Source organism: Macrobrachium rosenbergii, chromosome 36, assembly GCF_040412425.1.
Source record: "Macrobrachium rosenbergii isolate ZJJX-2024 chromosome 36, ASM4041242v1, whole genome shotgun sequence".
Lineage (NCBI taxonomy): Eukaryota > Metazoa > Arthropoda > Malacostraca > Decapoda > Palaemonidae > Macrobrachium > Macrobrachium rosenbergii.
In genome coordinates this window covers 19,214,805-19,227,918 of record NC_089776.1, presented here as the reverse complement: position 1 = coordinate 19,227,918, position 13,114 = coordinate 19,214,805, and the positions used below count along the sequence as shown (strand labels likewise).

General features: G+C 34.4%; 1 protein-coding gene across 1 annotated transcript in view; it reads left to right on the top strand.

Annotated features, from left to right (window-relative positions):
- LOC136825003 (MAM and LDL-receptor class A domain-containing protein 1-like) overlaps positions 1-13,114 on the top strand; it is a 102,392-nt gene that overhangs the window by 5,022 nt on the left and 84,256 nt on the right. The window contains exon 2 of the mRNA XM_067081000.1: positions 9,859-9,958. Coding sequence (XP_066937101.1) covers positions 9,860-9,958 — 99 coding nt within the window. The 5' untranslated portion in view covers position 9,859. The remainder of the gene's footprint in view (positions 1-9,858; positions 9,959-13,114) is intronic.

The window sequence follows — 13,114 nt, the reverse complement described above, 5'->3', positions numbered from 1 at the left end:
ATAATTCAGATTTGTATATTCTGATCAAAGATTAAAATATAACTCTGATTTATGCATTCTGACTAAGGATTACAATATAAATATAGCTCTGATTTATGTATTCTGACCATGGATTACAATATTACTCTGATTTTTGTATTTTGACCAAGGATTAAAATATAACTGATTTATGTATTCTGACTGAGGACTAAAATATAAATTGGATTTATGTATTCTGACCGAGGATTGAAGCACAACGGATTTGTGTATTCTGGCCAAGGGTTAAAATATAAGTAGGATTTATGTATTCTGACCAAGGAATAAAATATAAATGGGGTTCATGTAGTCTGAGCAAGGATTGAAACACAACAGATTTATGTGTTCTGACCGAGAATTAATAAAGTCGGATTTGTGTATTCTGACCAAGGATTAAAATATAAATAGGATTTATGTATTCTGACCAAGGATTATTAAAATATAAATAGGATTTGTGTATTCTTTCCAAGGATTAAATATAAATCGGATTTATGTATTCTGACCAATGATTAGATATAAATCGGATTATGTATTTTGACCAGGGATTAAAATTCAAGATTCGAATTTATGTATTCTGACTAAGGATTAAAATATAAATCGGATTTACGTATTCTGACCAAGGATTGAAACAACAGATTTGTGTATTCTGACAGAGGATTAAAATATAAGACGGATTTGTGTATTCTGACCAAGGGTAAAAATATAAATCGGATTTATTTATTCTGACCAAGGGTAAAAATATAAATCGGATTTATGTATTCTGACCAAGGATTGAAACACAACAGATTTATGTATTCTGACCAAGGATTGAAACAACAGATTTGTGTATTCTGACCAAGGATTGAAATATAAGTGGCATTTATGTATTCTGACCAATGATTAAAATAAGCCAGAAATTGTTTATTTTCACTGAGTGTAATACTAAAGCATGAACCCCGTTTCGTAATCGCCGCCCAATGGTCACTGGAAAGGTGAAACGTGTGGTGTAAATATCCCCGTATCCCCAATCATACTTAGGCCATCTGTGACCATGACCTGGAACCCACAACTTTAGGTTGGTGCTCAGTCGCTTGATCACTAGAAAGGGCTTCCGTTACATTTAGTATTATCTTGATTAAAAAGTGATTAAGTATGGAACACTACAGTGGAGAGCAAATAAGATTTATAAATATGCGCCATGGAATTCTGAAGCCTCGTTATTTTGTTAAGGTAATTTGATTTTAGCATTTGAAAATTTCGGGGAAATCCATATAGAAATTTACTCTTTAAATAATTATAATTATGAGCTCTGAATCTTATATATGAGAATATATATATTCAATGTATTCAAGGCGGAGGTTACTCTAAACCCAACAACACAATAAAGGCAGGGGAAGGACACCAACAGGTCAATAAAGTCGTGTTTATTCAGTTTCAACGCTTCGAAGCCAACCAGCAGGCATCATTTGCAAGCTACAAAATATTGATACCTAATTAGTACAATAGAATTAAGTGACAAATATCAAAATACACAATATAAGCTACAATAAAACAAACAGCTAAAATTATGAATAAGGACCAACCGTTGAGTGTGGAGGCAGGGAAAGACTGACCAAAAACGTAAACAGTTCACGAGTGATAAAGAGGTGTACACGTGGCATGGGTGTACAGTGAGGGGACCAGTTTTTTTTAATAAACAATGATTCGTTAATTGTTAAAAGCTTATGATCGGAGGCTCTGCCCAAAACCTTAAAGTCTTTTTACTGAATGGAATATTGGCATTTACTGGCATGATCCCTTATGTTGGAAAATTCGGGATTTGACAGTTTAGTGCCAGTTCTATAGCTGACAGCTCTATGACTGTCGATTCGGACCTTAAGTAACCTATGTGTCGATCCGGTATGGGTTCCTCGATTACATCGAGGACAAGTAAACCTATAAATAACACACGAGGTCATTAATGGATCCAAACGGTCTTTGAAGTTGAGAAGGCTGCCGATATTTAGTGAGTTTGTGGTTATAATTTTGATTTTCACGGCAGGGAGATGACGGGATTATATATATATATATATATATATATATATATATATATATATATATATATATATATATATATATAATATATATATATATATATATATATATATATATATATATATTATATATATATATATATATATATATATATATATATAATTATGTATATTATATATATATATATATATATATATAAATACATATACATATATATACATTTATATTTTCAAACATATATACATGTCTAGTTTACACCTTTTGCCCCTCTTAAGCAATAGTTGTTGTATGTTAATGCACATCACCAGGCAGAAGACTTTAATGAAATGACCAAAACTGCCTAAAGTTACTCTTCACTTTTGTCTTTATTTGTGTTTTCATTCTTGCGTATATGGGCTACACTGTCATCATAAAATGATAAAAGTAATAAACCTCCTTTGTAAAAATACCCAAATGATAGTCATGAATACAGTGGCTGAAACTGCTGCCAGATTATACGTAAACAACTGGAGCAACGCAGGAAATTCATGACTTTCATTCAAAACTTCCCCATTCAAGGTACTACCAGGTACAGGAGCTTGGAAAAGTGTTGCCTTAAAATAACTGACCCCTCATGCGTACCAGCATTTAACGAGAATATACGTACACATATGCACATGTACACTTACACACACATAGTGTATCATTCATAATTAACATTTTGATTCCTAGATGAATCCCCGTACAGAAATCTTTCAAAACACGATCTGTATTATACATCTACACGAGAGATAAAATGAATGAAGAGTAAGTTTCACCTCTCAAGTGGTTTGAACTCGCATCCAAGAGGTTAGCAGTTACAGACCGCACCGCAGAAAGTTTTTTTTTTTTTCCCCTCCCGTTCGGAAATCAGAGCCATAAAAGTTCTGGATAGTCACATAGCCATGACTTCCAAACATGAGATTTTTTTTTTCGTGGCGTGTTCGGTAATGTTTATGGCTTATAGCTCTAAACTTCTTGAATGCGACTTCAGACCACTTGGGAGATGAAACTTTTTCCCTCTCATTTAATTGCCAGTTATCTGAACATTCATATATGTCACATAAAATGTTATATACGTTACAATTCACACATACAAACACATACTTATATGTATATAAGGTGTTTTGTTTGTGTATATGCATATACAGTATAACATTTACAGGTAAACATTCGCTATTTTATTTATTCTTTTTATATTTATTCGTATATGGACTTCGAATCCTATAAATTTTATAATTATCAGGAAATATCACGTTATTAATTTTTCCCCCATTTCTCTCACCCAACCAAAATAATGGGGACAAAAACAGGAGCGTATTTGGCTGATGTTATTAATAAAGAGTCAAATTAGGCTTCGTGAGGATGACAGAATAAAAACCTTGCTTTGAAATGACGACGTAAAAGTCTTCGAAGTTCCTCCTGGAGAGAGGAAACTATTTGTGGATAATAATAATAATAATAATAATAATAATAATAATAATAATAATAATAATAATAATAATAATAATAATAATTCTGTTATTAATTGTAAAATGCTTTATGAATTTTAGTTGTTTATCCATTTCCAACTCTATAAATAACCTATATTAATTCTGATCGAGAGAGAGAGAGAGAGAGAGAGAGAGAGAGAGAGAGAGAGAGAGAGAGAGAGAGAGAGAGAGAGAAAACAGTTGATGAAACCGAAAGGGAAAAAATAAGCTTGATGAAATGAGGAAACGTGAATGATGGGAGAAGGAAGAAAAACGGAGTCCAAATTGAGATTTATGCAGTGGCGACACGCCTTCCCTTTACCTGTTATGAATACCTGCGACCCCGTTATCCGGCCGCGTACAAACGGATATTGTTTGTGCTTCCATACACCACAGGGGCTGTGCGTTTGTTTCTTTGAGGTCCCATAGATACACCGTGTGCTTTTATGCTTCACGAGCGCCATTTGTTTATTCTTATGACGTTTCAGAGATGCTGTTTGTGTATCCATATAGTACGGAGGTGTTTGTTTGTTTCTCAAAGCTTTCAGAGATACTGTACATGCTTCCATATTTCACAAGAGCCGTTTGCTTTTTCTGTGACCTTGCAGAGATGTTGTTTGTGCATCCATTATACTACGAGGCTGTTTGTTTCTTTTTTCAAGCTTTCAGAGATAGTCTATATGCTTCCATACTTCTCCGGTCGTTGTTTGTTGCAAAGAATTGTTTGTGATTCCCTATTCCGCAGGAGCTTTTCCTTTCTTTTTTTTTTTGTTGTTGCTTGGACTTCTAAACTTCGCACTCGCCGTTTGTTAGCTTCTATGAACTCTCATAATCTTTAACCTCTGCCACTGGAGGGGTGGGTAGAGCTCTCGGCTAGTACGCTGTTGGCCCAGCGTTCGACTCTCCGACCGGGCAATGAAGAATTAGAGGAATTTATTTCTGGTGATAGAAATTCATTTCTCGTCATAATGTGGATCGGATTCCACAATAAGCTGTAGCTTAGCCACGCAAAATAAATCTAATCCTTCGGTCCAGCCCTAGGAGAGCTGTTAATTAGCTCAGTGGTCTGGTTAAACTAAGATATACTTACTTACTTAACCTCTGCCCGTTTTCAATTTGTTTTGCTCAATGCGCTGCAGGGAGCCATCAGTGTGTTTATGCATTTATAATGTGATTTTTCTCTCTCTTCAATCAGGATTTCCCTAAAATCCTTATCTTTTACGTCATTGCGTCAATCACCTTGTCTTCACGTTATTTAATTTTTGTTGCTTTATTGTCAAGGGAAATTTTCTTCTTCTCCAACTAAATGATGATTATTGTTTTTGCGCACGATGTTACGACTCAACTGCGTGTTGCTCTGCCTGTCGCTCATCGATCTTCTTTATCATATTTATTATATTATTGTATTCATCATCCTATATTCAGAGGCTTGAATCGAATAGTCTTCCTTTTATTTTTTTAGGCAAAAAAAAAAAAAGATAAGTATACCTTAGTTTAACCAGACCACTGAGCTGGTTAACAGCTCTCCTAGGGCTGGCCCGAAGGATTAGACTTATTTTAAGTGGCTAAGAACCAATTGGTTACCTAGCAATGGGACTTACAGCTTATTGTGGAATCCGAGCCATATTATAGCGAGAAATGAATTTCTATCACCAGAAATAAATTCCTCTAATTCTTCATTTGCCGGTCGGAGACTCGAACTCGGGCCTAGCAAGTGCTAGCCGACAACTCTACCGACTCGACCAACGAGGAACTGAAAAAAACAACTATGAAAGGAGTTCTTTGACATTGGTTCATTTTCGTGTATCCAATTCTCGGACGTTTTTATGACAGTATATTAATTTTTTGACACCTGACGGATAAACATTCCATGTCTGATTTGGCGATCACAAATTTTCGCCGAATTTTCATTCTTCTCATTAAGCTCTGAACTACTAAGGTTTTGAGTCTCCAGTAAAGGATGACATACAGGTGATAGCCGGAAAAATGATGGCATTAATTGCTGAAGCAAAGTTGTCGCAGGTTGGAAATATCTTTACCATCAAAAGCAGTTAAAATTCCACCATCTGAAATTAAAACATAGCCTGGAAATGTTCCTAACTTGTTATTAACATTCTAGCTCCCTAAAATCTGTCTGGTTTCCAGGCTTGGGAGGTCATGTAAAAATTGGTATCGGTGAGAACTAACTGTAGTGGCTGAAGGCCTGGCTCCAAAAATCCCTCGTTTTATTTTTACTGAATAATTTCTTAACCTGAGTAGTCCGTGACAAGTGGATTGCTGTATTGATGGAGCATAGGCATACCGTCGGCTCCTCCTTGTTTTGAACTAGGTTTTGTCGAGGATAATCGATACCTTGTTTTGTGAGTTTCTTATTGATTAAATCGGGTTAAAAACATGCGAGCGTGCATGAGAGTGTTCATGATTATAAATTAAAATCGTTGCAATGGTCCCCATTACAACTCTACCAGGTGTTTGTCTGAGAAATTCAAGAAAAATAGCATGTGATGAAATGCATGAATACAAAATGGAACGAAGGTAACAAAGGTTATATAACAAAAAAAAAGAGAAACATATCAGTAGATATGAAAAGAATTAAATAAATCTGGTCAATCAATTTTTCAGATGGTATGAATCATGACAAAGAGCTAAGACTCATGACTAATTTTCGTATGCTGTTTCCTTTGTATGAATTTTGGCTATATTTTAAAAATTTTATTCATTAACACTCCAAATCTGAAAGAATGTTCCAAGTGCGAATCAAACACTCATCCTTGAAGCTCAACCTTGATATTTTTGGGAGTGACAGCTGGTCTTTAGCTACTCGGAAGTCATTTTACCGCTTGGAGAGTTTGGCGGTGCTCGGCAAATCCTCCAACCATTATAGACACTTTACTTCAAGTACTCAGGATTCAGTTAAGATGCTCACGAGAGAGAGAGAGAGAGAGAGAGAGAGAGAGAGAGAGAGAGAGAGAGAGAGAGAGAGAGAGTACTGCCTTCCCCTGATGCATGATTGTGAATTATACCTTCCGTGCCTGTAACTAAAACGCAAGGTTGACAGTAAAACTCTTTGTTGTCGAATCAGTCATCATTCGTCGAGTTAAGAAACGTCATCGATCGAATCCTGTGGATGTCAGTGAATCAGAAAATCGACGGATGATGACAAACGGCGAAAAGTCGACGCTATAGTCGACGGGCAATCCGTCAAGTGTGTTAGTACGTTGGCTGATCAGTTGTCAGTTTTTCCCATCTTTGAATCTTTCATCAAGTCGAAGGTCTTCTAAAAGACTCCTCCTTTTTTTTTTTGTTGAGTAAATAAAGATGAAAAATTACAGGCGATCTGAAAATGATAATTTATAGCCGAAGGTATGGTGTGAAGGCAGGCTTAATCAGAATTTGTGAGATATTAGGTTTTAATTTAAATGATTAAGTTACCCGACGTGACAACATCGACAATCATTTGTACAGAGTTGGATTCTTGTCAAGATTTTTCTTTTCTTTGAGTTGATTAAACTTAGGTATTACAGGAAACCCGACTAATCAACATCTTGAGAGAGAGAGAGAGAGAGAGAGAGAGAGAGAGAGAGAGAGAGAGAGAGAGAGAGAGAGAGAGAGTAGGGACGTGCATTCAAAAAACAGTGGAATCAGCTTAATTTTTGGAATTTTAATCTTCCGCTTTAAGTTGACCCGATTATATTGGGTCGTTCGGCCCTACCGCAAAATTAACGTTACATACATAATGAAGAGGAAATAGTCGGTAAATAAGTGCCTTACACGTATCATAAAAACCACCCAAAACTCTCATAGAACGTATATAAAACTGATTCAAGATTTAGCAGTTGCCTGTCCCCGCCATCCGTAATTTAACCATTGCCTTGAAATATTATTTTTATCCCTTTAAAGACTTTTTTTTCCCTGCACATTTGATTAAACAGTTTTTTCTTCTTCCTCAGTTTTTGAATTATCTTGCATCCTTCCTTTATCCTTTTTTCATTGCCCATAAAATGCCAAGGTCGGTATCTCATATCCGATTCGGAATGAAACCCCGTCTTTATAATCCTGGAGGAATTATGGTCTTGAATAGGCTACCGGATTTCGTTTATGGCCGGATTTCGTGGGGTCCCTTTGCGGCCTCGATTAATTTGGGCTAGTGGACGAAGGTGGAGAGGCGAATTTAAGAGACTATTTAATTTATGAAAAAATGCTTATGCACCTGGACGCAAAAGATGACCAAATGACCTGGAAAAGAATAAGATTAATTAGTCTTTTGAATATATTGTAGATGCCTTGACTTTAATAATCAATTTCTTATAGAATCTGTAACGTAACTCTACATAAGCCCTTTGATACTGTAGGTGAAATTTAAAATTACATTAATTAAGGTATTGCCCCGACCATGAAATCAAATTATCGAGTTTTTTTTTTTTTTTACATTGCGCAGTCTTTTTACCGCATGCGGTTTTTTTTTTCAGAGTATTATCGGAGTTTTCTATTTAACAAGTTTTCTTTGCATGTATTACTGTTTACTAAATCTTTCGCTTGAGTGGGAGAGTACAGGGTATGGCTCTACCTTTCTTGTTTCCTATAAGCCTATATACATTTTTTTTACATTATGTTTATAATTGTTTTAAGTTAGTAGCAGTACCCCAATTACCCATTTTACACTTACTGTAGTTAGAGAATATTTCTTGAAGGATTTTTTTGGAAACTATTTTTTTTTTTACTTTAAATTACGAATATCTAAAAACGTACCTCCGCCGTTTATGGCAAGAGTCTTTGCAACACCAAATTATACGAACAAAATCATTCCTGGTCGCTGTAAAACGACGCACGACTTTATACGTTCCAAGTGACTTACTTAATGCCATGAATCTCAATTTCCATTCACGCATTCCTCATGCCAATTATTTTTATCGTAGCCTGCATTAAACTACGACTATCCAGTGCGTCAATATGCAGTCAATGTGCCTCGCTGTCGAACTTCTCAGCTCCCGAGGACCTTTATTCCTCACACGGTTGGACTGTGGAACAGTCTCCCAGAGGATGTAGTGCAGTTGGAACTTCTTCAGAAGTTCAAGAGTAAATGCAATGCATTACTACCCTAATACTGTTCTTCTTGAGTTTTAATATATTTTTATTTATTTATCTATTTATTAATTTATTTTTTCTTTTTTTAATAAGTGGAATCTCTTCTTTCTGTATTTCTCTTTACTTTCTCTTACTTCTTCTTCCTAATGAACACCATTTTCTTTGGAAATTTGAATTTCAAGTCAGTGGCCCCTTTGGGCTTGATCCATATGAATAGGTTTCACTTCTGAATAATAATAATAATAATAATAATAATAATAATAATAATAATAATAATAATAATAATAATAATAATAATAATAATAATAATAATAATAATAATAATCTTTGGAAACTTGAATTTCAAGTCAGTGGCCCGTTTGGGCTTGTTCCATATGAATAGGTTTCACTTTTGAATAATAATAATAATAATAATAATAATAATAATAATAATAATAATAATAATAATAATAATAATAATAATATTCTTTGAAACTTGAATTTCAAGTCAATGCCTGTAAAATCTTGTTCCATATGAATACAGTTTCATTAATAATAATAATTTAATCAGTAAAATCGAGGTCAAGGTTACAGTCATTCATGCGATTTATCGGTATAGTCCACTTTAACTGAAAGATTTAATTTTAGATTCCATATTTTTCTGTCGTCTATAGTCATTATTATATGCCTCTATATTTTTTAACGTAATCATGTGTATATTTTGCTTTTATCATCCATTTTATAATCTTCTTCCTATTTTTTTAACTTTTACCTATTCAGATTTGTGCATTGCTGTTTGTCATTCATTTTTCATGTTTTTATTGTGATAATTCTTTTTCCATATATTGTCATTAGGTTTTTATTATTCAGCTTAGTCAGATGAGCATTTTGTTCTTCGTTGAATTTTATCTCTGTCTTCACTTCATTCAAATTAGTATATTGCCCTCCTTCAGTTCTTTTACGGTTAATTAGGCTACATTGAAACCTGTTCTGATATTTCTTTTAGCTTAAGCACTTTCAAACCTGTGTATTTATTTCAGTTCTTTTACGGTTAATTAGGCTACATTGAAACCTGTCCTGATATTTCTCTTAGCTTAAGCACTTTCAAACCTGTGTTTTTATTTAGTTCTTTTATTTAACATTGAAACCTGTTTTTCTTAGCTTAACTTTCAAACCTGTGTATTTATTTAACATCTTTTTAGCTTAATCGCACTGAACCCCGTGCGCTTCACTCCCCGTCATTCATACTTCATCATTTGTTCTACGAACCCCGCAGGATGAAAACGGTCGTTCTCCTCCTGACATTCATTTTGGCGGCGACGCGAGTGAGCCCCTCGATCCTCCATCCCGTACTGCCTTCCATTCTTCTGTCGACGGTAAGTCACGTATTTTGTCTTCGCAAGTTTTGTTTTTTGGTATTCCCACTTTGCTCCCTCGCTGAGAAGAGTTCTTTGAGGAAGCTTTGCTGGTACATTTCCGGTGTGCTGTCTTCCTGTCCTTACAATTATGTCTTTCCTTAGTAAGTCAGAAAGTATCTTGAAAATGAGTAGTTGAAATGAAGTGCTCGAAAACAAAACTGGGTATTATTAAATCAGGTTGTCGGAAATGAGTAAAAAAAAAAAATCATTGCTTGATGCAGTATATGATAAAATTTTCTGTATATGTAAAAGGTAAGATAAAAAAAAATGGTAAATTTTTGACATCCAGGTATTTATTTGTGTGTGTGTGTGTGTGTGTGAGAGAGAGAGAGAGAGAGAGAGAGAGAGAGAGAGAGAGAGAGAGAGAGAGCTTCTCTTTTTGTCAAAAACATCGTACTTGAGACGTCAAAAACTTCCCGTTGCAGTTTCGTTGTTTTGAGTTTTACTGATGATTAAAAATCTTGTCTGCTCGCGTGCTTGAGCAAGCGGCCTCCTTGCCAGACACTGTCATTTTTTCCGCTACTTCTATTTTGGGATCGTTGTTTCTGAGGCTTTAAACATTTTGGATTTATATTCTTTTAATAAAAGGTTATATGTTCTTCATGTAAAAAAAAATGATAAGTAAAAAGGATTATTTTTTATTTAAATGTTTACGGACATGTACGGTCAAATATATTTGACCGTACATGTCCGTAAACATTTAAATAAAAAATAATCCTTTTTACTTATCATTAATTAACTTCAGTCAAATATATTTGACTGAAGTTAATTATTTTTTTTCTGTTTACGTTTGTGCCCGGTTGTCTATAATGTATAGTACACGGGTACAGTTAGGTAGAAGTATATAGTAAATGCATTTCTTAAATAAACTGTACACACGCAGTTATACAAGATGAAAATGAATAGTGCTGTTCACGTAAAGGGGTTGACGGTTGCTGATGGAGTTCATGTGCATCTGTATGCAACGCTTAAGAGGCAATAGAAGTTGGACCTGCAACGGCTTACGTCAGTATGTTAAGAATTAGAGGGGAGCGAGACAGTAACTGAGGCCTTGCCTTTGAAATGATCCCCTGAAAGGCGAATAAGGTATCATGTTAAAGAAAAAATCTTCTGTGCCAACCAACCGTAGGCGCCATTCAGCTGGATTTCAAAGCAATACACAAAAGGTGTTGCCGGACAGAATAGGAACGCCCTTTTTTAGTCCTTGAATGACAAAATTTCTCTGTTTCATAGGTTTGATGTTGTCAGTTAATTACGACAGTTTTCCTTTCGACTCTCATATTGGTTTCATGAATATGAGAAGTTTAATCGTTTTAAAAGAGTACTTTGCGAGTTTAACTTAACTAAGCCAACAGCTTATTGCAAAATGAAGAAATGGTCGTAGAGATTGTCTACTAAAATTCCTTTTGTTTGCTTAAATGATGTATATGGGGATTTTAGTTCTTTGTTATTATAAAGACGTAATGGTAAGGGAACTGATAAAGTTTGAAACGGGAAAGAATACTCGATTAAGCTGTAATGGCAAAACCGTCTGAAGTCTTCAGAACCAGCGCTGATGTGCGCATAGCAGTGAGGGCTGAAGAAATGTACGGTTCCTCCCGATGATCTGTCGACCGCGAATATTTCACTCCGAATATTTCGCTAATTGGGAGTTCATTGTGTGGTGTCAGCCGGAGATAATAGTGAAGTCATATCAGCAAGGCCACGCGAATTTTTGCATTTTGCACAAGAAATGATTAGTTAGACGGAAGTGGCATGTATTTATTTACGCTCTTGTAAATGCAGGTAATGGCTCCGCGGATGACAGTCAACACACTTGTTTTTTCACCGGGAGTTTGTTTAACCTAGATTATTCGCATTGCGATCGTTGCAAATCACTTTCACTGTTTTTATACCATTGCTCGCTCTTACGTTGGAAGATTCGCCCAGTTCGACGTTCTTTTTGGATGTATCAAACCATTAACACGAACAAGACAATTTTTCAGTTAGCCTAAGATTATGAATAATTGTTTATAAACAGAGACGAAATTTATTGAAATTATCGTATGGGTTGATGGACACCAAAACCGTCCTTGTAATTCCTTTGGTTTCTTTATGATCGTGATGTCCTTCCTAGCATCACGTGAGTAGATTCCTTCAAAGTAATGCTCCAGTTGTTTTGAATGAAGTTAATGAATTATTGAAGACCCTCAGCGTTTCGTTTTACGAGTTAGTGTCTGTCCCACTTTTATGGTAACAACATTGAAATGCAACATATATCTTCTTCTTCTTTTAACGTGCTTTTTCCCATTTTTTGTATGGGGTAAGCACGATGTCTTCTTTTGAAGGACTTTGATTTGGCTTTGGGGTATATATATATATATATATATATATATATATATATATATATATATATATATATATATATATATATATATATGTATATATATATATATATATATAAACATACATACATATATACATATATATCCATACATATATATATATATATATATATATACATACATATATATATATACATATATATATATACGTATATATATATATATATATATATATATATATATATATATATATATATATATATATATATATATATACGTGTGTGCTTACATATAATATTTTTATTTTCGTCTGCAGCATCCTTTACAAAAGGATTGATGTTTTGGGCTTTAGGGCGTGGAGAAGTGTGTCATAGAAAAAAATAAATGAATAAGAATTGCGAAATCTAGGTATTATTGGAGTTTGTACTTCCCACACGTTTTTATTTGAATATTAAACCCACATTTAAAAAATAATTCCAAGGGCAAAACTGAAGAATTGAAAACTATAAGAATAACTTTCCAGCCACATTAAGATTCCCATACTTCGAGAAGGGTTCTAAAACCCGAGAACAGAATATACTTATTAGATTCATAACTCTTGCTATCGTTCACCTTTTTCTTAGAGAATTATACACACACACACACACACACACACACACACACACACACACACATATATATATATATATATATATATATATATATATATATATATATATATATATATATATATATATGTGTGTGTGTGTGTGTATATATGTATATAGATATATGTGTGTGCGTGCGCGTG